Source organism: Podarcis bocagei (genome assembly GCF_964188305.1).
Source record: "Podarcis bocagei genome assembly, chromosome: 7".
Lineage (NCBI taxonomy): Eukaryota > Metazoa > Chordata > Lepidosauria > Squamata > Lacertidae > Podarcis > Podarcis bocagei.
Window position 1 is genome coordinate 35,065,201 of NC_138132.1, and position 26,682 is coordinate 35,091,882.

A 26,682-nucleotide genomic window follows, 5' to 3' on the forward strand; every position below is an offset into this window, starting at 1 on the left:
TTTTTAACCATCGGTTTGCAATAACTCAAAGATGCAAAGCTCAATTTCCTGCCCAGAGAGCTATGCTGACATGAAAGATAGACACCTCTTGTCAACCTGTGTAGGGCCCAGTGGTGGCCAAAATGCACTTAGGACGTACACAGGGGCATTCAGTATTGCAGGTGTTCTGTGGTTCTACTCTGGCGCTCATCTGTGGGGACCCAAATGCTTAATTATTGTTATTATTTTATTATTTATATGACGCCCATTTGACTAGGTTGCCCCAACCACTCTGGGCAACTCCCAACAAAATATACTTAAGAGTACCCACACACCAAGACCGGGCCCTGATGCACTCTCAATTGATTCAGGCTTTATGCAATCGATTCCAAAAGGACTCAAGAAGATGCTTTGCCATAAAGCACAGTAATAGCTTCACAGACTGTTTGCAGGGACTGTTTCTAGCAATTAGACTGTGACAGTTGCCCTAGAAATATCCCAAGATGTTTGAAAACACACAGAGACCTCCTTAGAAGCTTTTTGTCAGAGGATGACAGAAGTTCAGCACCTCTGCCTTTGTTCCTTAAAAGGACAATTGACTTCCAGGTCTCCTCCTCCACAAGGCACTACTTGCAAAACTGTCACAGCAGTGGCAGTTTTGGGCAGAGCAACAAACTACTCTCTTTCACACTCCCTCATTGCAATTTTTTCCTGCTCCTTCATCCTGTACTTTAAAAAGTCACATTACCTTTTGATATTGGAGGTAGAAAAGTCAAAACACCTTCTCTGTCTCCCCCCTTCCTCATTATGAAGGGGCATTCCTTGCAAAGCTATAGTGGCTATTAGCTACCATATTAGCTATTAGCTGTCCAGCACTTTTAAAAAACAAGCTTCAGAGTTGCTCAATGATACAAAAGGCCAGCACACCACACACACCTACAAAGTGTCCCATGAGTTGAACCTGAAACAAAATCTTGCAGGAGGTGCTTGTCTTCAGCGTTCAAGCCAGTCTGGAACAGTGATCTTGTTCAGGCCGAAGTGCATGGGAGGGCATGAGTCTTGGGGGTTGACAACTTTAGAAGCAGGGAAGGCAAAAGGGACATTTCCCCCCTTAAACCTCCCATTCCCTGGTGAAGATTTACCCTTCACTCGAAACCTGTACTTGCTGGAGAGAGGCGAGTCTCATCCAAAGCTCCCTGAAGCTCCGAAAAGGATGAAAACATGCATTTCTCCTACTCCAAAGCTTCCTGTATGACAGAAAAGATCCCATCTCTTCCTCTTGCTCCTTAGCAAGCAGAGAGGGGTAGAGGGAGAGGTGGGATCTTGCCTCGAAGACCGGAGTAGCAAGAACACATGCGGTTTCTTTTTTTAGCTAAAATTATTGCACAAGGGAGAGTCTGCCCGAGCGTGTGGTAGCATTCTCTTACTGGGGGCAGCAGGCAGTCACACTGGTGTGGTAGTGAGCAGATAACTGATACCTGCCTCCAAATGCACAGAAATCACTACCTTATTTTTGGGAGGCTCTGTTTTGCTTCCAAATTGATATGTGATAAACCACACAAGTCCCCTCTTTAAGGGAATGATGCAGCACTGAAGGACGTTGATTTGTTCTGAGCCCATCTGTAAGACCCATTTCACAGACAGGAAGAATAATACCTCTCATTCACCCCTAAAGGTCCTCTGCATCTCTCACTCCTTGAGGTCTTGGCAACTGAATATGTAAGCTGCCACGATTACAAAACTCTTGTGTGTAATGTGAAATGAATACTTTGCCTGTAACCCTTCATGTCTTAATTCACCTCCAGACTTCTAAAAACGGTACAGAAACATATAACTGAGCCGCACATGCAAACCAGTCAATCACCCACTGGGAGGCAGGGAGGAAGGAGAACACACTGCAAGGTATTTCAAAGGCACAAGCATTTATAAAAATTGGCACAGCATACAGTATCAAACTGCTTGGTGAAACATCAAAATGCCAAAAATATATAAAACATTTGGCAGAGGACAAGTTCAAGGTCAAGTTGAACAAAAAATGCTAACAAAAACAAATTATAAACTGGCCTTAACTTAAAAACTGAAATTAATAATAATAATAATAATAACAATGAAGCTGACAATCAACTTTGAAGCGCAGATAAAAGACAACTTAATTTCAATGGTGAGACACTTCTAGCTTGGGATAGGGCTGCGCCTGAAGCGATCAGGGACACTCTCAAAACGACGGAGGTTGCGATTGTTCCTATCGACCCACTGGTCAAGGGAACATCTGTGGGCTGTACTCTTAGCTCGCTGCGCATAGTTCCTGCAGGTTAGGGGTAGAACAACAGTAAGTATAAATCAATGTAAAGCAAGTGCAAATGCAAAGGAGGCACCCCATCCCACCCACCCTGAATCCCATCTGTCCTTTGCAAGATTTTCTTCTACTACACCTTGCTGAATCAGTCCGTATGTAGACCAGCACTGTTTCCAACAGAGGTAAGCCAGGGCATCTGGGAAGCCCCCAACCAGGATAGGAAAGCAATAGTCCTCCCCTGTTTCATACACTAACTGCTGTGGTTGCAAATTACCACTCTGCATTTCTCTCCCCTTTCAATGCTGTTTGACCCCAATGTTTGCTATTCCCACCCCCCAAACAGGTAAGTGTGACTTAATGAATCTGAAGAGGACTCTAGTGCACAAAAGCTTATAACAAATGCGTCAGTCTTTAAAGTGCCACAAGACTCTTCGTTCAGCAGCTTTTTTATCTTATTGAAAACAGTTTTAAGCAAGTTATTCTGTTTCTTAAGGAGGTAAACCTGCCACTGGGGTCCTGCTGCCCTTGGTTTCATGAAGGGTGACACAGTACCTTACGGTCAGGTCTGTTGGGTGTGCAAATCCGGGTTCCCCGTAGCGGTTTTCAGCAGTCACGGTCAACATCAGCTGCTGCAACTCATTGACTTCATCTGAAATTTGGCAGAGCAAGGCAATGCAACCCAGTGTGTTTGCATCAGGTACCACAGGGGTAGGTAATGCAATGCCCTCTAGATGTTGTTAGAATTCTGTTCCTGTTAGCTCTAGCCACTATGGCCAATGGCTAGGGATAATGGAAGCTGCTGTAGAGGGTACCACATAGGCCACCCCTGTGGTTCAATAAAGTTAAAAGATGCATCTTTGGCACTAGACACATTCTAGGCCAGCTTTCCCCAACTGGGTACCCTCTGGCTCTCAACTCCTGACAGCTAAACCATGTAGGGCTGAGGCTGCTGGGTGCTGGTATTTCAAAACACCTGGAGGGCACCAGACTGGGGAACGCTATGCTAGGCAGTGTATTACACAGAGGAAGTCAAATATGTAAGGATCCTATGGTGATGGTCTAAACATGCATGTTGAGTTTTGGGGAAGAAATGGCTACTGTGGAAGCACAAATTACATTTCCTGTGAAATGCTGAAACACACTGTTCTTTAGAATGGATCTTCCAAATAAGGATGAGTCATGCCAACTCAGGATAAGGGAGGCCTCAGAAGTGTTCTGGACAGCAGGTTGTAGATGCACTGTTTGAAATGCCCCATTATGCTGCTAATGACCTGTAAAAGCTAATTTCCTGAGCGGAGAATTTCAGTCAGGGAAAGGCAGGAAGTAAGAAATCTTTCCACAAACCTATACCCTGCTCCTCCCTGGCTCACTGGAGCAAACAATATCTTCAACACCAGTGATGATTTAGTTGCCTGAAGGCTGTGCAGAAGCGGAGGGTGTCTAGTGCTACTTGCAAAGAGTTGCTAGCAACGGGAGTTTGCCTCCCCATCACAAGCTGGGATATTGAAATAGCTTCCCATGTTTACATTCACCAGCATTTAAAAAGCCTCATAACCGATTCAATGCAGCCATGCATGAAGTAAGCCCTAACCTTTAATGCACCCATGTTTTAAAAACCAAGTCAAGGCTCAACTGGAAGACTGGTGAGGTCACTGCCACCCACTACTGTCCCCAGGAGCCAGTGGACGCTGCATGCCCAAGGTAACAACAACAGGTTAACAGGCCCAGTCAGCCACAGTCAAGTCATTCTCTGGCTGCATTCTGGCTGTGTTCTACTTCCTCCACTGTATTCTGGCACCACCTGCTGGCAAGAAGCAGGAATGACTTTGGCCTTGCATTGTGTTCTCATACATGTGGACACATACCATGGGAGAAGTGCAACATCCATGGTCATAACCCAACCTGCACATACAAGAGGTAATCCTTTGTCCTTGCTCATTTTCCCAGGCTCTCTGCCAGGAGAGCCACACAGCAGCCTAAGTTCTGACTTGTAAGAGGGGCCTCTTTTAGGAGTTAAATCCATCACTCAGCTGTTTTCTGCCTGTCCTTACCAGGCAGTGGCACAGGAAAGGGTCCCCCCCCACCAGTTCCCCCTCCCATTTAGCATTTACTGGTGCACTGTGCCACAGGGAAACTGCTCTCAAGCCATCTCCAGGCTCATAGCAAAACTCAGAGCTACTTAAAGAGTCCCCTTTTTGAACAGCAGCCAAGAGCCTTGATTCCTGCTCTGGCCTAGGATTGCCTAGGATTGCCTCTCCTTCCCATGCCAGACCACCAATTCTATGCCTAAAGCTACCCAAGATAATACATGTTTGTGCTAATAAACAAACAACTTTTGCACATTACACAAAGCATTCATGAGCAATTTTGGTGTGGCGTGCCAGAACTCTGAATGTACACATTGCATATTAATTTGAAAGGCACAGTGAAAAAAGAAAAATAGGATCCTAATGAGAGTTTTCCTTCTGCCCACATGATTTGTCCTCAATCCATACACTGGAAGCAGCCCAGCACCTTGTTAGTATTGCATGTGCAGAGAGACAGACAGACAGACAGACTGAATGAGTTTGGGCAAGAAGCAACATAACTGGTCTTCCTGAAAAGGTCTCTTCATTTGCCCCCGAAGAAACGAATAAATAAACCACCATTGGAAGATAGGGGGCAGAGGGGGCTGCCTTCCTCTTTACAACTCCAGGGAGAGTGTCTTGAAGAATCTAAAGGCCATCTAGAACAACCTGTGTCCTTCCCTTGACCTCCATCCTGCCCACCACTAATTTACAATGCAGTGCACACTGTGGCAGAAAGAACTGGCATCCAGTATCACAAAAGTGCTGCTGAGCAAAATGGCCATATGATATTTTGGCAAGAAAGGCAAGTTGCCTGCCCCAGGAGAATCAGGACACTGTAGCTAGAATTGGGGGGGGGGGGGCGGACTTGTGGGATGTGGGTTCAAACCCTTGATCAGCCACAAAGACTTCTCAGACTTTCAGCTCGTTCTTAAGTGAAACTACCTCACAGAGTTTTTTGCAGTAATAAGGTGAGTTAATCCCCTGAAAGCCAGGATAAAGGAAGGACAGATATAAATGCAATAAATAAATATGAGGGAAGGTCAGGTGAAAAACTCCTGTCTCACCCCAATTAGGTTGAGGGGCAGGTACAAAAGCAAAAATTAATTGCACAAAAGTCCATGCCACCAGGTCTCCAGCTCCAGCAGAGAGAAAAGGGGGGGGGCACTTTCTGAATCAACCCTTACCCAATGGCAACACTTTATGCCAGCAGAAAAAAGGAACCACAGAAAAATTTTGATTCCACCTCCAGCTTACCTATGAGTTCAGCATGCTGAGCATGGGCAAGGACAGCATTGATGTATTTTTTCTTGCTGGACTCAAGTTTTGCCTCTTCAATGTATATCCGACATCGGGGCCTTACAGGACTGGAGGATGGGGGAGAAAATGACAAAACTGCTAAGAATTGCAAAGCCATCTGCTAGACAAATATGATGTGTTACTGAGAGAATTTAAGCACACTAAGACTAGAGGGCATGATTTTAGAGGTTGTTCCTTACACCTTGCAATAACTGAAGGGTACTTTCAATCCATAATTTAGCATAAACTTTTAGCTATTGATTTTATTCATCTGGCTTTTCATAAACTTGTTTTTAACATTAAATTTTGTTTACTATTTTAATGCATATCTTTTGGAGTCCATTTACAGGTTTAATTTACAGTTCAGCAGAACATACCTTTTAAATTGAACAAATGAAAAATTGTTCCAAGCTTGGGAGGGTATACTTTTTGAAAAATTAAATCTCCCACAATGGTTTTCACAAAAATTAAAACAACCCATGTAAAGGTTGGTGAAAATCTGTTAAACAACAAAATTATGTGGGGAAGAGGAGGCAATGCTTAGCTCATCTTCAAGGGAAAAAAAATTATATCATAAATAAACTATTAAATAAGGCAGAATCAGTTTATACACAAGGCAGCATTACATGGATGCCATAATCTAAATAAGACACATTTCCACAACTCTCTCCATTTGCAAGATGTAAGGCATCATAAGACTGTAGGCATCATGTACCACCACCACATATATGCAAGATCTCTTGAGAATATTAAATTCCTGGTTTTGAGGAAAGGTTTCTAGCCCTCATTACTGTCAAAGATCTCAGCAAGTGAGCAACACCTTCCATGGCTGAGAATTCCATGTTTTGACAGGAAAACTGGAAACAGAGCATTGCAGCAGAAGGAAGAAGGGAGAAAGGTGGAAATAGAAGAATATAAACAGAGCAATCTATGTGGTGAATAAGAAACAAGTTTGTCAAGCGGTTTCAGAACCACACTGGTTCTCCTGAAAACCTGGGACATATAAACAACACAAGAACCCCTTTCAGCAGTTAATTGTGTGCTTCCTACTATCTAGTGCAGGTATCCCCAAACTCAGCCCTCCAGATGTTTTGGGACTTCAACTCCCATTATCCCGAGCTAACAAGACCAGTGGTCAGGGATGATGGGAACTGTAGTCCCAAAACATCTGGAGGGCCGGGTTTGGGGATGCCTGATCTAGGGCAAGGCAAAGGGATACATTATTATTAATTATTATTATTATTATTATTAAATAAATGATACATGAAAAGCCCCGTCAGGCTTTAGCATTCTTGTGCACATACAAACATCAAATACAACCCCCTCCCACCTAGGGTGCAGAGCCACACAACAGATGCAGAGGAGAAAGGAGAGCATAGCACACCAAGGCTCAAGAAAGCAAGCCTAGCTGTAGGCACCAGGAGAAGCGGTGCTGACCAATTTGGCTCTTTGATGCTGGGACCTTCCATATTTGCCTTTCTTTGATCACCGATGGATGTGGAACAGGATGGTGCAGCTTCTTCATACAAGCCAGCAGAATCCAAATTTCCTTCAGCCTCTTGTGGTGGGCTGTTTGCACTCTCTTTTCCTAGGTCATTTTGATTCAGGGAAGCCTGTTCCTTGCAGGGCCCTTCAGCTCTCTCAGGTTTTGCCATGAGCTGTCTCACTCTTTCCAAGTTATCGTCTACCACTGCCTGAGCAGCTTCTTTATCCAATACCCCAGGCACATTGTTATCTTTTTGCAGACTCAAGGCAGCTGTTGCAACTGGCACAGCTTCTGGAAGAACAGAACTGTTTGAATCCAAACCAAATCCAGCTTGGTTTTGAGACCCTGTGCTCAAGTCACTCCCACTTTCTGGACTTTCAGAGTCATTTCTGCAAGCACTTGAGCAGACTAAAGGGTCAGCTGGAGACAGTGGCTCTGTTTTTCTAGACTCTAGATCTAGAGTACCAGAAGGCTTAGAAGATCCTAATGCACACAAAATTCTAACATGTTCTGCATCTGGTTCAAATGCTATGGAATTTGCGGTCTCCGGGCAGCGTGGTTGACTATCTGACAAAAGTTCATCTTCAGCTTCAGAAGTGAGTCCAGTGGAAAAGTCTGAGAGTTCCCCATCTGAAGGATCCAGTAAGCTGTCATCTAGTATGTCATCTGTGTTGCTATTATCAGGCTGTCCATTGGTGGCCACAGAACACACTGCAGAAACTGCTATTCCATTGCTTGATGAGGAAGGATCTGCAAGTGCACCAAAAGGCAAGCAGGAGAGTTTGTGTCTCTTTGTGTCTGGTTGCTCCTCCTCTTGAAACTCTTCGAAGGACCGCTTGCTCCTGGAAACTAAATCGTTTAAGAAAGTGACTTTTAGATTTAAACGGGTGCGGAAAGTGCTACTTGCCATGATGCTGCTTGCACTGATTCTTTCTTTCTTTAATTTTTAAAAGTAACCCTTTGCTACCATGTTCAAACTAGAAGAAGCCAAGCAAGGGAAATCTATACTCAAGGCTTCCCTTCAGCCAAAGTGGTTCTCAGTTGCCTGCAAGAAAGAAAAGGACAAAATAGAAGCTAGTTGAAGAGATCTCATGCTCTCCTTCCCCTGCAACTGCATCTGTGCTAGAAGAAATCTACTCCACTGCAATTGCTCTTCTCTTCTGAAGACTACACTACCTAACAAATGTCTCACTCAGATTCATTACAGCTGTTCTAATAAAACATTATTTAACTCACATACAAATCAGAAAAGCTGACTAAAAAATGAAACAAAGAAATTTTCATAGAGATAGTTAAATGGTATGCTTTTTTCTTACACATTCTCCAAAGTTTACATTTTATAAATGTAAATTTAAGAACCAACATGGTCCAGCGCTAAAGAGTTGGAGATGCTAGATCAGAGATGAGTTCAAAAAGAACTCTATTTTACAATCACCTGTAAAGAGGAATACTAGTTATCTACCTTTATATGGTTCTTTGAACCCTTTGCAAAATTAAGGTTTCAGCTTTAAGCACATTTATTTGAAAGTAAGTGTTATTGCTCTCTATGAGGATTGCTTCCAAGTGAGGCAAAAAAACATTGTAAGCAACTGATAGTCACTTTGCTCTTCCCCACTCCTGCATTATTGAGATCTAAGATACAGCTCACATCCAAACACGATTATATCTGAATTCTGGCTTGTGATTTGTTTGGAACTACTAAACCAATGTTCAGACACAACCCTAGTAGCTCTCAGTAGCACTGCAGGTGCAAGGAGGAGCAATGTTGCCTCATTTGTCTCCCTGTGCACTTGCAGACTGCATTTTCACTTTTGTTTTTATACCTGATGTTAGCAGCCCTGAGCCCGGTCTTGGCCGGGGAGGGTGGGGTCTAAATAAAATTTATTATTAATTTATTATTATTAAACTGCAAACAAGGCCACTGTCCAATAACAATCAAGTATTTTTTAAAGCATTAAATTGGAACAAGAAGAAAATTCAGTCACTTTCAGATTTGATACTTTTACAGTTTACAAACACATCAGGATAACTTTTAACTGTGTTACAAAGGAACAGAGGAACCTGCCTTAAATGACCAATTCAGCCAGTTTGTCCCTCGAGTTCAGTATTGTTTACTCTGGCTGGCAGAGACTCTCTAGGGAAGTCTACTTTGAGATTTAAAGTTTCCACAGTATGTACCAGGAAATTTGCACCTCACCAGCTTATGAACAAATGAGCTACTGTTACACTAATCTTTCATGTTACTTTGTATCTGTGGGCAAAACAAGATAGCAACTCCACAGTAAAATGAAGATGTGCTCTAGAATTCATTAAAGCCTGTTTGGGCAACACAGCTCTGCTGAATTCTGTTTAGGTGAGGGGAAATGACCATAGTTCAGTGACAGGGCACCACCCCTTTTCTCAGCCTGGCACACGGACCCCTTAAGGAGAGATGGAGCAAGCTTGTCTTCTGCTGCTCCAGAGGGCAGGACCCGAACCAACTGATTCTAACTGCAAGAAAGGAGATTCTGACTAAACGCTAAGAGCTTGTGGGTGGTGACAGCTGCTTGACATTGGAATGGACTGCCTGGGAAGCTGGTGGGTTTGACTTCAATGGAGGTTTTTAAGCAGAGGTTGGGTGGCCATCCTTGCTGAGGGTTGGACTAGATGACCCTTGGGACCCCTGCCAACTCTACAGTTCTATGACCCTTTGTGGAGGGGGGGCAGCACCTGGAAAGACGGGCTAGGGGATAATTGGGGCGGCCGCCTTAGGCACACCAGAAGCGAAGCACGTCCTGAGCTACAAAAACAAACCCAATTCCTGCCTCGTTTTTTGCAGTTTCTGCAAAGCGAGGGAGTCTCCCCCGCCTCCATTCCTCGGTGCCTCCTCCTCCCCCTGCTCCCCACTACGGGTCTCCCCTGCACTTGGCCAGGCCGCCTCGCCCTCCTTCCTTTCCCAGAGCAGTGGCTCAGAGCGCCTCCTTGCACTGCAAGTACACTCCGTGGGGAGGGGAGGGAGCGGAAGCCCAGACCAGCCCCCAACCCGCTTAGTCCGACCCCTCAAAAGAGCTCTGAGTTCTACAACGTCACCCCCCAGCGGGGCCCCCTTTATTCCCGGTGAGAGGGGGGCGGCGGCGGCGGCGGAGGGAAAGAGCTGCTTCCCACACTTACCCGCCGCCATCTTGACTTCCCGCAATGAGCCGGATGCGGCGCCTAAGCTCCCTGCCGTCGCTTCTCCGCCTCCTCTACTTTGCACAAGGCTTCAGGGTCGCCGGCCGATTCATCCATCGGCCGCTCTATCAAGCCCACTCGGAGGAGGAATGAGTCGAGAGAGCCAGAGACGCAGCCGCAGTGGAAGCTCCGCCCCTCCCTTCCAGTCTCGGGGCGGGGCAGAGGCCACCAGGCTGGCAAGCAGAGCGCCGAGAGCAAGGAAGCTGATGCAACGCGGAGGCAGACCCCGGCTGGCGTGTGTCAGAGAGAGAGAGGAAAGGTGAGGGAGCGGAGGGAGGGAGGCATTGGGAGCCCCCCGGCGCCCAAGGAGGGGTAGGTGGGGGAAGGGGAGATAACGAGGGATGGCGTGGAAGGCCCCGAGTTAGTATGTGGGACTCGCTGCCACCATATGGGCTGATTGCTTTGAAGGGGATTTGAAGGCGGGCGACGACCCAGGGCCTGATTTTGCTGCTGCTTTTTCCAACTCCCTCCTCAGTTCTTTTTCCTTTCTTGCCGTTTCTTCCAGATTGCAACCCAGGGGTTAGGGCCTGCTATCTGCCCTGGGAGACTCCCCCCCCCCCTAGAGGAGAGCGGGATAAAAGCACTGCTTTACATAATAGCAGTGATACTAATAAATCAGACAAATATCTATAGGCTTAATTGACGCTTTCAAAGAACTCTTAATAGATTCCCGAAATAGACTTACCCTTGCAGTAGCCATTCTGGTTTTGCTGGGTAATTTTATATTCAACAGTGCTTTCCACCAGTGAGGCCAGAACGGAAATTTAACTAACTGGCCTGTCATTTCCAGGATCCCCCGCCTTGTTTGTTTTTGGTTGTTGTTTTTTAAGCATACTTGATTCAGGTGGGGATCAGCAGCCTCTGCTTTACACAGGCGATATGTAGGAATTCCTAGGGATTCTCTTTTACCAAGACCACCCCATTAAATAAAGGGGGGGACATGCACAAGGAGGCTTCTGGTTCAGCTGTTATGTGGTGTTTCTGACCCCCTTCTCTTGCCTTGTGGGGACATGAAATTGTATCAGACTCTGCTGGCTTGTTCTCTTCCCCTAACCTTCTGCCATTGGGAGAGGAGAAATTTGGCTTGTGTTGGGAATGCCTGGTGAGGAAGCAGGAGACCTCCTTGATGCTTACACCTGTTTTTCTTTGATTGCCTAACATGCATTTCTTTTTCCAATTTCAGCTCATAAGGGTGGGTGAGCAACTGCTGGCACAATGGGGCATGAACTGACAGCACAGGAGAAGTATCACTTGATCACCCGAAATTTGCAGGTACTTCTGTAGGAATGGTTGAAAATGAGGCTTTAAAAAAAATATTCCACATATGGGTGCAAAAGTAGTTTGAATAAACATCAAAGGTTTGCCCCACTCTGTTCTCCTAAATAAGTTTTTTATTACACCCCCCCCCCAATTATTTTATTTTGTTATAAATACACAAGGATTGGGAACATTTGCTTCCTAAAATAAGCCTTCTTCCACCCCAAATTATTCACACTGGGAGCCTCTCCCCTATGAGATGCCCTAGCCTCGTATCTGGATGGAATTTCTCTGGGCAGAGAATTAGAAATTTCAAAACTTGAGTGCAGTTTGTGTGAAAACAAAGCTTTGGGCTAGGCACAACACTAAGATTTCTAGGGGACAGTCTTCTGGTGCTTGGTGCCTCCCCATTGACACGCTAGGCATATACAAATACAAAGCTACATCTGAGTTACTACAAATTAGGAATTCTGACAGCTGTGTGGGTTGGAGGACTTTTTGCTGTGGATAAAGGGGTCTGAATCCCATAACATCATCCAGCCATCTTTGAGTAGATCTTGATTTGCCACAGTACCTTATTCCTAATCCAGATTTTTTTACATTGTACCTTGTTGACTCAGATGTCTGGTAACTAAGGCTGAGCAATATCTGGTTTTCAACATCATCATATATCACGATTTCTGAAATAAGGATGGAGCTATTTAGAGGCATTGGTTGACTTCATGGCTTCTCCCACATTGTGATTTTTTGCATAGCACACACATCATGATTCATGATATATTGTCAGATCAAAAATTATGAAACCGATACCACAATATGGACTTCAATCCAGTTTGGGACAATATATTGATATATCACCCAGCCCTACTGGTAAGCTGAAAATTATGGATGATTCATAGGTCCCATGTACAAATAAGGTTTTCCATCAAATCACTGACGTGCTTGTCTGTGGTAGAAGAACTGGGTTATTAATATCTTAATCCAGTCTTTGGAACATGTATGGTAATGAGGATTAGAAACCAGATGTCTTAACTGTTTCCTGTGGTTGTGGAGCTGGGTTGCTGTTTGACCTTAGTTTATTGCTTTTTCACTTGGGTTTGCCACTTGTGATGGTATCTCATGAGGTTGTAATGTGTTAGCAATAGGGCTTTCCCTACAATTTGCACTGGTACATGTCTGCTCAACCTGAGCATTAAAAGAAAGAGAGGAATGCAGAGCAGGTAATGGGAAAAGCCTGTCATTTTGTTAGGTTCATCTGTAGAAGCAAGCTGTTGAGTCACACAAGACTCACTTTGTGACTACTAATTGAAAGGACAAACATTACCCAACCATACCTGCAAACTTTCCTCTACTATAATGGATGACTCCCATATTTGAGTCACTCATTGCCCAAAGCAATGCACCTGCCTCTCCTGAAAGCAACTGATTGAATGACTGCGATACGCCCAGTGCAGGGTTGGGGGCAGGATTATCTGTCCCCAGTAGAGGCTTATTGGAAGAGGCAATGTCAGAGAATAAGCCATGCCTGCTCTATTAGTGGATCCTTTGGGCTCTCAAGAGAATTTAATTATTTATGTTTCATGTTCTGCACTTTGAGAATTGCTGATCTAGGGCTTTACCTGCCCCCTATTGTTCAATGTGATTTTATATTTTTCTACTGTGGGTGTTATATTGATGTTTTGAGTTATTCTTGTTTTAATATATATCATTTATTATATTTTGTAAACCACCCTAGAATCTGATAATAAAAGATGGAATATGAATGTTTTAAATAAAAATATATCCCCTTGCATCGCAGGGTTTTGGTTTCCCTAGCATTCCCTTCTCGCTTGCTTCTTGCTTTTCCAGCTGATATGCTGAACACATCTCTCTTTTGCTTGCAGGAAGTTCTCGGAGAGGATAAGCTGAAGGCCATCTTGAAAGAACGGGAGGTGAAGATATACTGGGGGACAGCAACGACGGGCAAGCCTCATATAGCCTATTTTGTACCCATGACAAAAATAGCGGACTTCCTCAAGGCTGGATGTGAGGTGAGACTGGGCTCTGCCTTACATTTGGTCTGTTGGCTGCTTTCAAGTAGCAATGGGGCAGTCATCCTAGTGAGGAGGATCTGCTGCCTTTCAAAGACCTCTGGAAGGCAATTTTCCCCTGAACGCCATTCATGCCTTCTCCAACCTGGCACCCAGTCAGAAAGGCTGAATTATGTTGGGGGTGATGGGAGTTGTAGTCCAAAGTATCTGGACAGCTCTGGATTGGCTGATGTAGGTCTGCAGGCATTGGGTCTGAGCTCCTGTTGGTTCTCAAAGTGCATATAGAGGAAGGGTTAGGGTTAAGGCCAAGGCACTCCTGCTTGATATGCCCCTTCTCTCTTAGGTGACAATTCTGTTTGCTGACCTCCATGCATACCTCGACAATATGAAGGCACCATGGGAGCTTCTGGAACTGCGCACCCAATATTATGAGAACGTGATCAAGGCAATGCTGGAGAGCATAGGTGTGCCTCTGGAAAAGCTCAAGTTCATCCGGGGGACTGACTATCAGCTCAGCAAGTAAGTTTGTCTTGAGGCAGTGTGGAGCTGTAGAACAACAAATGGGAACTTCCTTGGTCAGAGGGATTAGCACCTGTAAGAACTCCCCGGGTGGTTTTAAAGTTTTCATTGAGAAAAGTTCCTAAACCTGCTAAGATTGGGAGATTTGCCAGAGTCCCATGGGTGGCATAGGAGAAACTGAGGGTGCTGCACATTCTCTTTTAAAATGCCACATGTCTGCTGATTCTCTGAGCTCATCAAGAGAGGCCCCGCTGCATATCCCACCACTATGTGGGGCTTATTTGGTGCCTTCTCTGTTGTGCTGTCTAGGATTAGGAATGCCTGCTCCAGGAAATCCTCCATCTTGATATTTAGCTCTAGACTGAATATTTTATGTGTCTGGCAGTCCTTTGGCCAGTTTAATGTTGGGATTTGGATGTAAAGCTAAGCTTAGTATTACGTTCATCAGCATTGGGCTTGTGTGGTCCCCACTCCTCTGGCACAGCCACAAGGTGAAGATGGAAAGCTTTCGCTTCAGTTTTCAACTAACTGCCATAGTTAAGGCTAACCATAGTCTGACTGGGTTCAGGCATGCCGTATTTTTTGCTCCATAAGGTGCACCAGACCATAAGGCGCACCTAGTTTTTAGAGGGGGAAATCAAGAAAAAAAATCTTATTCCCCCCCAGCCCTAAAGAGCAGCGGACAGGATTCTCCCAGAGCTTCTGGGGCTGCCGGGGGAAGCCCGGGTTCCCCCACCCCCAGCCCCAAAGAGCAAAGAGGCCCAGCCTGGAGAGGTTGCGCACTGTTAAAGAGGAAGCCAAGACAGTGAGCGGGATGGATCCTGCTCGCTGTCTCAGCTTCCTCTTTAGCGGCGCGCAACCTCCAGGCTGTCTTCGCTTGCTGTCTTGCCTTCCCCCATAGCCGCGCGCAGCCGCTCCCGGCCGGAGGGGCTGCACGCGGCTATGGCAACACCCCCGCAAAAGCCCACAGGAACCGCGCACCCTTTAAGGAGCGCGCAGCTCCTGCGGGCTTTTCTACAAGGAGGGAGAAGGGACTGACTGGCCGCATCCCTTCTCCCTCCTTGTAGAAAAGCCCGCAAGAGCTTGTGTGCGGTTCTTGGGGGCTTTTCCTGCCTCCCCCCTCCCCCCCCCCGCATTCGCTCCATAAGACGCACTCACATTTCCCCTTTTTAGGAGGGGAAAAGTGCGTCTTATGGAGCGAAAAGTACGGTAAACTGTTCAGGTTAGTTAAAACAAAATGAGATTGTGGAAGCTTCCAGAGGGCCTCTGCATACTGAGTGAATGGGCAGCATAATGTCATATGCAGTTCATTGCAAACTAGAGTAAAGTGATACACATTGGGGCAAAGAAATATCCATTTCATGGGGGCCTGAACTGGCTGTGACTGGCCAGGAACTAAGACCTTGAGGCCTAGTAGATAGCTCAGTGAAGATGCCAACCCAGTGTGCAGCAGCTGTAAAAAAGGCAAATTTCATGCTAGGGATCATTATGAAGGGAACTGAAAACAAAACTGCCAATAGCATAATGCAATTATACAAATCTACGGTGTGGCCACATTTGGAATATTGTGTGCCATTCTCATTGTCTCACCTCATAAAGAATATTGTGGGGGTTGAAAAGTTTCAGAAAATAAGCAAGGTGACTCCCCTGTGAAGAAAAGTTGTGCCAGTAAAAGGAGACGGCATAGAGACATATAAAATTATGCATAAACGAGAGAGATGCATAGAGATCCCCGCCCCATCTCCATTGCCGCCTCATCTGCACAGGGAGGGTAGAGGAGAGACGGAGACCAGATTCTCTCCCGCAAGAGGCAGTCAGAGCTACCAACTTGATTAGTTTTGGGAGAGGACTGGACACATTCACGGAAGAGAAGACTGTCAGTGACTACTAACCCTGATGACTGTGTTCTGCCCCCACTATCAGAGGCAGCATGCCCCTGAATGCCAGTTGCTGGGAAACATACACAGTGTTGCTGTTCTCAGGTCCCTCTTCTGGGCTCCCCACTGGGGCCTCTGTCTGACCACTGTGAGAACAGGAAGCTGGACTAAATGGGCCCCCTTCGTCCCGATCCAGCAGCCAATCTCATATTATGTCCTTAACATTACATCTGATCCACCTGCAAGTGGTAAGGCTCCTAAGCTGCTTGTAGTTCTGGAAAGGGAAGGACATTCCACCACACTAGCTTCCTGCCTTTTCTATTTAGAGAATACACGCTAGATGTTTACCGCCTGTCCTCTGCCGTCACCCAACATGATGCCAAGAAAGCTGGGGCAGAAGTGGTCAAGCAGGTGGAGCATCCGTTGCTCAGTGGCCTCCTCTATCCAGGACTGCAGGTACCTGTTTAACGTCATCTTGGAGGAGGCGGGGGGAAGAGATGTGGGCTTCTTTTGCCCTAGGCTACCATAGCTCAAGGGATGCGGGTAGCACTGTGGTCTAAACCACGGAGCCTAGGGCTTGCCAATCAGAAGGTCGCCAGTTTGAATCCCTGCGACGGGGTGAGCTCCTGTGGCTCGGTCCCTGCTCCTGCCAACGTAGCAGTTTGAAAGCATGTCAAAGTGCAAGTAGATAAATAGGTACCGCTCCAGCGGGAAGGTAAGTCATGCTGGCCACATGGCCCGGAAGCTGTACGCCGGCTCCCTCGGTCAATAAAGTGAGATGAGCGCCACAACCCCAGAGTCGTCCACAACTGGACCTAATGGTCAGGGGTCCCTTTACCTACCATAGCTCAGAATGAATATCCTCACATGCCCAAGGCCATACAGTGGTACCTTGGTTTACGAACTTAATCCATTCCAGAAGTTCGTTCTTAAACCAATGCATGCTTTCCCATAGCAGCAGGGGACTCAATTTAAAAATGGACCACACTCAACAGGAAGTGAAACATGTTCTGCTTCCAAGGCAAAGTTCACAAACCAAAACACCTATTTCTGGGTTTGCAGCATTCTTAATCCAAGTTGTTCATAAGCTAAGCTGTTCTTAAACCAAGATACCACTCTATGTGTGTTTCCATAAGTTGTGCTATTCTTCCACTCATGAAAAGGGATGGGGAGGAAGAAAGTGAAAGATCTGAGGCAAGGAAGAAGGGCCACCCCTATGCTATCCATATAATCAGTTATCAGTAATCAGTATATTCGATATATATTCATATATGCTTACACATAATCAAGGCTTACAGTATTTTATAATCCATTTTGAATCAAAGGGAAGCTGTGCCTTAGCTAACTGCAAACTGCTTGGAACAGCAAAGTTAGGAACCGACCTTTCCCCTACAAACATCCGTGTGCCCTGGACAAGGGGAAGACGTGAATCAGAGATTCTGGTACAAAATCCCCTCAGATACAGGCTAAATTAATCCACAAAACAGGAAGAGCAAAACCACAAAATCTCCAAACTCCCTGTCCTGTCATATATAGGGGAGAGGTTAGATAGAGCGTCACTGCAAGCATCGGAAAGCAGAACTTGACCCCTGTGCTTGACCAGTGCTTAACCAGGAGCTGGTAGCGTGACAAGAGCTTGCTGATTGGCTGATTCTCGCTGACAATATTGTGAATCCCTCATGGTTGTCTCATGATCTATGATTTGCTGTGATTTGCTCAGGTATAAAGACCTCTGGATTTCTGTCAATCGGGGTCCCAGTTCCTTTTGGAAGAGATTCCAAACTGGGTCCTTATTGCCTGGCAATAAACCTCACCTTCTTATTCTCCATTACTGAGTCTGCCTGATCCTTATTTTGCACCTAGCGAGTACCCACTTACTTTCACTTGCTTCAGATCCAGTAAGTATGGATGGTTCTATTTGTGGAGACACCATGCCTCATGAAGGCTGGGGTACACCTGTTTGGTGGAAGGTATTTTTATGAACATAGTTCTGAAGTCCTTGATATGTGAAGGATCAATTTGCCAAGATCAATATGCTTCAGGAACAGACTAGTAGAGGACCTAAGAGGATGCCAGGTGCTTGCTTCAGTCAGCCTGAAGCCTGTGGAATAAAATCCTAATCTGGGAAATGGGTTGTGCTTGGACCAGAGGTGGAATTCTTGTTTTTTTCAGTTTGTCTCTGGCTCCCACAGCCACAAGAGATGCTAGTGCCCAGGGGTATCCCTGGGGCAGGAAAGAAGCAACCAGACTCCCCAAATCAGTGGGGTCTGCAGGGAGTTATTTATGCTTTTGTGTCCCCTCAGGCACTGGATGAAGAGTACCTCAAAGTTGATGCGCAGTTTGGAGGAGTGGATCAGAGGAAAATCTTCACTTTTGCAGAGAAGGTGAGAAGAATGAGACACTTACCTGGCTGCCTCTTCGGAGCACTGTGCAATTGGTGTTGAAGGCCCCTGGATGGTTCAGCTAGCTAAACCTGTGTTCCCTTTGATCACATGCTGCGCCCCCAGGGTAAGCTAGGCATGGATATTTTGGGTCTTGAGATGGAAAATGCAAAAGGCACTTCCTTTCTCTCCTTGTTTCCCCCTGGCTGGTTAACATGGGGGCAGAACCTACTAGGATATGGAAAATGTGCTGTGTAAGAACACAGTGTAAACTGCAGTCCACAGAGAAGTTATTGGGTTCCAGGGAGGCAGATAGTACACTTGAACATCCCACTTCCCTCCATCTTCAGCCTTTGTTTTAAATCCCTGTATGTTTGTTTCTCTCTAGTACCTCCCCTCCTTGGGCTATGCCAAGCGCATCCACCTGATGAACCCCATGGTGCCAGGACTGACAGGCAGCAAGATGAGTTCTTCAGAAGAGGTGGGTTCTTCAGCTTGACTCTTGCGCCTGGCAGCCAAATCCTGCAAGGAGGAGTTCTTAAAATGTGCAGGGATGCCTTGCCGACAGTCCTCATTGGCAGGGTTCTTTTTTCTAGTCTTTGAAATACTTCAGCATTACGGAAAGGAAAAAGGAAATCGGATAAAACATCCAAAAGCTATATTCTACCTTTGGTAGTAAAAGATTCAATTTGAAAATTAGGTAACTGGTGACCAGTTCATCATAAAGAGTTCCTAAAGCACCACCTAAGTTATTTCCTACTTGGCAGTTTTGAGCATCACACTCTGGTTGGGAGCCCGGGGGTTAAGAGGGGTGGGGAGGGAGCAGCAGGCATCTGTGTTGAGGATGCCCTGCTTGAGAAGAAACTAGGAACAGGATGGTGATACAACGACTGCTGCAATCCATGCAAGATAATATCACCAAGGCAGCTATCTGTAAACAATAAACATCCATAAAAATGACAAAAGTAGTTTCTTATCTTAAACAATAGCAGACACAGTAAATAAAGCGTTCACTTGTAATATATCAGTGGTTCAGTGCTCATTTCCTCGCTTTCCAAAATAGATTTTATCTTGAACAATTACAAAAGGAGTAATAAAGAGTCCACTTGTAATATACCAGTGGTTCAGTGCTCAGGTGTCGTTCCGGTAATCCAACGTTTTGTCGCTAAAGAGCATAGTCATCAAGCTGTCAAAATCAATTATAACAGAATTGCACTGAATTATCTAGTGTCGATTGAGAAAAAACTAGAACACAATATTCCAAGGTGATGTTCACGCTTCATGGTTTTCGCAAATCTGTTTTTGCCGTCTTGGTGCCTTCTGCTCTTAGATGCTTGGGACTACAATTCCCATCAGCCCCAGCCAGCACAAAGATGATGTCTGAAGCATCTGGAGGGCACCAGATTGGCGAAGTCTGTTGCGTTTATGTAAAAATGGAAAGTCTGCTGGTCAGTTAATCCAGTTAAATCCTTTAACTCAAAAGGATTTGCTCTAGCAGATAGGTGGGCTAAAAGTTGCAGCTGTGATCCCAGGCTCTTTCCATCTCAGGATGATTCCTCCGTCTGTGAAAATCTGACTAGTCCCAGTACACTTCTGTGGCCTGCTGTGCCTGGGAGCTAATTCATGGAGCATCCCCTCCCTTCCCTCATCCAGGAGTCCAAGATTGATCTCTTGGATCGAAAGGAGGATGTGAAGAAGAAGCTCAAGAAGGCCTTTTGCGAGCCGGGGAATGTGGAAAACAATGGGGTCTTGTCCTTCATCAAGCATGTGCTCTTCCCACTCAGATCAGGTAAGTGTCTCCAAGCAGCAAAAAGGGGGCGGAGCTAGGAGATTTTATTATGGGGAATAGCAGGCAACCTGATTGGCTGAAAGGCCAATCTAGAGGTGAAGAGCTGGGTCACATCCCTTCATCTTCCACCTGTGTCCCCTCCCTACTTAGCTGAAGCCCCAAGTGTGTAGCAGAGCCTGAATATTAGGGGGTGAAACTTAATTTTTTCCCCACATTTCTTCAATGAGGGGTGTTAAAACTACAGTGGTGCCTCGCAAGACAAAAAGAATCCGTTCTGTGATTCTCTTCGTCTAGCGGTTTTTTCGTGAAGCAAGCCCATTGACGGATTAGCGCTATTAGCGGCTTATCTGCTGATCAGATCAGCTGATAAGCGGCTTAGCGGCTTAGAAAAAGGGGGGAAAGGGGGAAAAACCAGCAGGAACTCGCAAGACATTGTCGTCTTGCAAAGCAAGCCCATAGGAGATTTGTTTTGCAAAGCACCTCCGAAACAGAAAACCCTTTCGTCTAGCGGGTTTTCCGTCTTGCGAGGCATTCATCTTGCGGGGCACCACTGTATGTTCTTGGTATGAGGAATCTGAATCTATTCTTTTTAGCTTGGTACGTCTATGTTTGATGATGAAGCACATAAACTGTTTTTGGAAAACCAAAGAATTTTAATTTTACCTTCTGAAAACATCAGGTAGTGCTTAATAATAACAACAGTGAGTAGATTGGCCATCATTTTTAATGATTTCTATGCAATTTTACACACATTTATCTACCAAGCAAAACTAAATTCTATTCATTTAACCAAAATATCTTTTAAATTCCCAAGTCATGTTACAACATTTTAGCACCCTTCCTTTTTGGAATTTGGAAGTTGAAAAATTCAGCATGCCCTGCTGCTTATGTCTGGCAGTTTCTCTTCTCTCCTGGCTGTAATGGAAAGGCTCCCTTTTAATCACTAAAAGGGCTCTTTAGTGGCACCACAGAGGGTCTGTGTGGTGCTTGAATGCAGGCCAGTTCCTTTCCTGTGGAGGGAGGCCGTAGCATCACAGAGCTGGAGGGGACCGTGGATGCCAGCTAGTCCACCCCCTGCTCCATACCAGAATGTCCAAGCTAGACAGACAGCCGGCCCACCTCTGCCTGAAGACCTCCTGGCCAGGGATATCCCACCCATCCCTCTCACTCATTGGCTCCATTGTCAAAATGCTCTTTATCCTAGCATGCTACCCAAACCCTCCCCTCCTGCAACATGAGCTCTGGCTCCTGGGCAGCAGCAAAGAACAAGCCCTTGTCTCTGCTCTGTATGTGTGAGAGAAATACACCGTAGGTGTTTGAAAGGGCTGTCGCATCCCCACTCACTCTCCTCCAGGCTAAACATGCCCAGGGTTTCTTTGCCCTTTCCTTGTAGGGCTTGTCTTCCCTGCCCCCCTAACAGCCCATACCAATTGGTTCTCCTGAACATGCATCATCCAGAACTGGAACGTACATGAGGGTGACCAGTATAGCCTGATGGTTGGGGCCTCAAACCCTTTCTAGACCCGCTTATACTTGGGAGTAAGTCACCCAACAGAGGATCCATCTACTTCGCCATCAGTTCCTTTGAAATACCTTTTGTGGGCATGTGCTCAGGGAAGAACAGGGATTTACCTAGCTGCTGCTAGAGGGGAGGGCAGCGAAGGGAACATGATGCCCTCGGTCTTGGTCCTCCTTCGCCATCATCAGTGTGTCCCCTGCAACCTGAAGGGCTTTGAAGCTTTTTAAAAAACTGACATTTTGAGGACCTTGGATACTAAGCCCCCACACCTGCAGTGTTCTTGTGACTCCTCAAATGCACACCACTCTGTTAAAGTGGATCTTCAAATCTTTCTTTTCCCCCGCCGCAGAGTTTGTGATTCTTCGAGATGAGAAGTGGGGAGGGAATAAAACTTACACCCACTATGGAGACCTCGAGAAAGACTTTGCTGAGCAGGTGACACACTGGGATGCGGGTGGGGTGGGGTGGGGGGCTCCTGGGGTCCTTGCTGTTGGTTTGTATGTGGAAAGCACCTCCTCGTGGAGCGGCTCTGCTATACTTGCATGAAGGGCTTGGGCTATCCTGCCAGGCAGATTCCGAGACCTGGCAGCAGTTGTGTGTTGGTGGTGGGAGACCCCAACCTTTTGTTCTGCATGCCCCCCCAGGGGGTTGCATCAGAGGCCAGCAAGAGGAAGCCGAGTCACAGGAAGGGGCTCTAGACTGACAAAGAATTGTGTTGCACATCCCCTAAAGCAACAACTCTGCAGTCGTAGTGAATGCAAACCAGACATTCTCACAGAATTTGCATAGATCGGATGTACAGAAACACTGCTGTTCTGCATAAACCAGACTCTCTGCCCCTTTTAATTTCTGTCTTACCAGCTGAGCAATATGTGGAATGTTTTTCCCATGAAGCCCCATTGGCTTTCATTTTACACCACTCTCATCCATTCCACTGGGACCTGCCCAACAGATTGTGCTTTGGGATTTGCACCCACTGTTGGGAACGGTGCTGGGGACTGGTGGGAATCCTCTAGGGAGAGCAGGACTAACTGGGTTTCCATCTTCCTCCGTGGGTGCAGGTTGTCCACCCTGGGGACTTGAAGAACTCCGTGGAGGTGGCCTTGAACAAGCTCCTTGAGCCCATCAGAGAAAAGTTCAGCAGCTCACAAATGAAGAAACTGGCCAGCTCTGCATATCCTGATCCAACCAAAGCAAGTAAGGGCTGAAAGGCATCTGCCGTTGGTCCATCTAGTTCAGTACTGTTGCCCCTGGCAGAGGCTCTCCAGGGTTTTAAGGAGGGGGCATTCCCAGCCCTTCCTGGAGGAGATGCTGCTTGAACAGGATTGAACCTGGGACCTTCTGCATGCAAAGCAGGGGCTCCACCTCTGAGGCTCCAGAGATTCCCACAGATGTTCCAGCACTCTCTGAGACCAAGAGCCCTGCAAGTTCTTTTCGGCAGGTTGATGCAGATGCCGCTCTGCCCCCACTAGGCCCTGCCTGGGTCTGGAAGATCTGACTTGCCTCCTTCGCTGTCTGCAAAGCAAGTGGGCCTGCTAAGTGCCTCTCCTGTGGCGTGGCTCCTTCCTGGGTTCACTTCGATTGGCCAGACCCCCTTGTCTGTCTTGGTCCTTTTTGGCATATGCAAACACTGGACGTGAGTCTGACTTCTCTCTGAAATAGACTCCTGCTCAGTTACTTGGGTCGTTTGCACCACTCGGTTTCCCATGCCTTCCCATTGCTTTAATTCTCCTCTCCTCATGCAAGAGGATACCAGCATCATTTTTAAAAAATCAATTTTCATTGCAAGTTTCTTACATAAAATACAATAAAAGCCAAGCTAATCTAAAGAGAAGAGATTTTTAAAAAAGAATAAGGAAGAAAATAAAGAGGAAAAAGTAAATAAAAAGCCCTCTGTCACAACAGGATCCTACCCCATATTCTATCCACAAAAGAGTGAACCCTCCTAGCTCTGACCTGGGATCATCCCCCTCTTCTCCCAGCCTCACACACCAGGAGATCCTCTCTACCCTGCTTCTCTCACAGGGCCCTTCATTTCCCATCTATCAGTCTCCCGTCCAGCACTGTTTTTGAAGCCTAGTCTCTCCAGGCTGCTGCCAGTCTTTGCAACTGCAGCTTCCCTAAAAACCTCCCTTCCCTTCCCTGTCTGCAGAGCCTTCAGCAAAAGGCCCCACGAAGAACTCCGACCCGGAGGAAGTGGTGCCATCTCGGGTGGACCTTCGTGTTGGCAGAGTGCTCAGCGTAGAAAAGGTAAGCCTGCCAGGGGGCTTCCTAGAGGCAATTGGTTGGCCTCTGGGAGAGCAAGATGCAGGACTAAGCGGGCTCTTCTTGACAGAAGGGTGCTGGCATCAGGACTCTTGAGAGCGCGTGTAGAGGTCTCCATCACGCTCCCTGGGTTTCTGTACTGGGCTTGGGGTGCGTGGGAGATTGCGGGGTGCCTGCAACCCTGGAGGGGGCCATTCAGCTTTTCACAGAAGGGCTGTGACGCCGCCCTTCTCCCTTTGCAGCATCCTGATGCCAACACGCTGTACGTGGAGAAGATTGATGTGGGGGAGCCTGAGCCGCGGACGGTGGTCAGTGGGCTGGTGGAGCACGTGCCCAAAGAGGAGCTGCAGGACAGGCTGGTGGTCTTGGTGTGCAACCTGAAGCCTCAGAAGATGCGGGGACTGGAGTCCCAGGCCATGCTGCTCTGCGCTTGCAGGTGTGTGCAGTGGAAGGTGGGGCAGGCAGACTTTGGCTCATGCAGAGGGGCTGCAAATGGATCCACTTATTAGGGGCATAAGCAGGCATTTGTTATCCCTTGGCTATGTTTTCCTGTTAGGCGAAGCGAGAGGCCGACTGAAGCCTGCTTGCCGCTAACATGATTATCCTCTTCTTCCAGTGCTGGGGAGCCCTGCCAAATAGAGCCCCTGGACCCCCCGGCCGGCTCCTGCCCCGGTGAGCGGGTGTTTGTGGAGGGCTACGAAGAAGGCCAGCCTGATGAGGAGCTGAAACCCAAGAAAAAGGTCTTTGAGAAGCTGCAGGTGAGCAAGGAAGAGGCTCCTCCGAGTGGCAGATACCTCCATATTGGGCAGCTGAGCAACTATGTGCCCTCCAGGTGTTTTGGGGACTACTACTCCTGTTGGCTCCAACCGGCATGAGGCACACTGGCTTAAAGCAAAGCCAGACATTCCTTAGTCCAGGAATTGCTCTGCAATCCTAAATCACCGCCCTTGCAGGAGGGCAGAGTTTCTGCTGCACGGCAGGTAGAAAAGGCTTCAGAGCTGTGTGCCGTGCCTGCAGAGGGTTGTCTCGTACTATTAGGGAGCAGCACAGATTCTGCAAAAAGGGCAAGTCGACCCTGATCTTCTTAAATATGGAGAATGGATCCTTCCAACTGGTGCAAATTTTTTTTCATAAAACAAAACGCTGGTGCCCCATTAGGCATTTTTAAACTGGAGAGAGAATCTAATACATTTTTTTAAATGTAAGAATAAAAGCAGTCCCAAGCAGTTAATGAAGGAGTGGGCGGTGTGTTGGTTAGCTTGATAATATATGGCTGTAGTATGTGAATATTTTAGGATGAAAATAACATTTGCTCAAAAGGATCAAGGAGGTTGTCACCTCCTCCTCCTCCTCTAAGCTAGTAAGGTCTGGCTTCCCTTGTCCACCATGTTTAACTAAGGTAGACAAGCCTGTGCGCACCTGGTGCCCTCCAGTTGTTTTAAACTGCAAGTTCCCTCAGCTGCCTGGAACTCTTGTAGTCTGGAACATCTGAAGAGCACCAGGCCAGCCAAAGCTGATGTCAACATAGGAGGCTGTTCCTGCTATTCGTCCTATTGTATCAAACATTTGGTACATCCTACTCACTATTGCCTATACTGGCTGACAGCAGTTCTGCAGGATTCCTGATTAGAAGTCTTTTCTGGACCTGCCAGGGATTGAACCTGGGACCTTCTGCACTGTCAAGTATTCTGCCACAAAGCTGTGGCCCCTCAGCATGACAGGACTGGAGAAATCACCCTGCCTGTTCTTTCTCTTCTCAGGCGGACTTCCAGATTTCTGAGGCTTCTGTGGCCCAGTGGAAGGGGAAGAACTTAATGACCAAACTGGGGAACCTCACCTGCAAAACTCTGAAAAGCGGCAGCATCCGCTAGCTGCCTCTGCCTCGCACTTTCAGCTTATGCGTGCCAGTTATTGCCCAACAAACATCCTCCATACTTACATTGTACTCCCAGCCATGAGATTCCAACCCAGCTGGACCTGACCCATGAAAAAATTGACATGGCTTCCATCTTTTGACATGGACAGAATGGGGAAGGGCACCTAGAAGCAGGTGTCCAGTGCAATGAGGCCCTCTCTCCAGGCACGTCTTATTTATAATGAGGAGAAAAGAGCCAATGGCCTCGTCCTTCTGACAGTGATGGAAACCTCTCCAGATGTTGTAGGAGAAAAAGGAAATGCTGCTGGCACAGATCTGCCCTCTTATGATGGGTTGGTCCACATGCCTTCCAGGATGTTTGTCATACTCTGCTTAAAACAGGAGGTCTATGATGTTGAGCTCGGACTCAGGCTGGCAAAATTTGGACAGGATCTCTTACCAGATTGGCAACGGTTAGGTCCATCTGGCATAAACACTGAATTCCAAATCATCTGTCATTTCCCCAAATAAAATGGTCACACCATGTGGTTCCTGGTGCTTTTCTGTGGTAGCAGGTGCATTCAGCCCAAGATGACTTGCTTTCTAACATGCTTGGTAACAGATCAAATAGTTCATTTTTCACAGGGAAATGGCACAAGGTGATAAATACCCCATGTAGTTGTAGTTAAACTGGTTGTTTAACTAGCAGAGGGATGGGCATGTTTTATAGCTAAGAGTCATGTAGTACTTTAAGTCGGACTCCCCCATCCTGGTGCCTCTAGACGTTTTGGACAATTTTGATTGGGCTGATGGGTTTTGTAGGTTAGAATATCTGCAGGTTACCAGGATGGCAA

General features: G+C 46.7%; 2 protein-coding genes across 3 annotated transcripts; one reads left to right on the forward strand and one right to left on the reverse strand.

The window, feature by feature from the left end:
* Nucleotides 1–1,882: 1,882 nt before the first annotated feature.
* Nucleotides 1,883–10,417, reverse strand: S100PBP (S100P binding protein). 2 transcript variants are annotated; one of them, XM_081203924.1, is made up of 5 exons: nt 10,277–10,417; nt 7,078–8,171; nt 5,599–5,708; nt 2,828–2,924; nt 1,883–2,284 (listed from the first exon to the last, which is right to left on the reverse strand). In XM_081203924.1, exons 2-5 carry the CDS (start codon nt 8,034–8,036, stop codon nt 2,152–2,154), a joined length of 1,299 nt encoding a protein of 432 aa, XP_081060050.1. In that variant the 5' UTR covers nt 8,037–8,171; nt 10,277–10,417; the 3' UTR covers nt 1,883–2,151. The 2 variants fall into 2 exon arrangements, with proteins under 2 accessions (XP_081060050.1, XP_081060051.1); XM_081203925.1 differs by lacking the exon at nt 10,277–10,417 and adding an exon at nt 9,112–10,135.
* A 138-nt stretch (nt 10,418–10,555) lies between these two features.
* On the forward strand, nt 10,556–26,376 carry YARS1 (tyrosyl-tRNA synthetase 1). The gene is made up of 14 exons (XM_081203911.1): nt 10,556–10,595; nt 11,520–11,608; nt 13,477–13,623; nt 13,967–14,142; nt 16,346–16,475; nt 18,323–18,403; nt 18,789–18,881; nt 20,054–20,189; nt 22,058–22,143; nt 22,770–22,905; nt 23,861–23,958; nt 24,216–24,409; nt 24,590–24,731; nt 25,734–26,376. The coding sequence occupies exons 2-14, from the start codon at nt 11,552–11,554 to the stop codon at nt 25,842–25,844; spliced, it is 1,587 nt and encodes a 528-aa protein (XP_081060037.1). The 5' UTR covers nt 10,556–10,595; nt 11,520–11,551; the 3' UTR covers nt 25,845–26,376.
* The last annotated feature ends 306 nt before the right edge of the window (nt 26,377–26,682 follow it).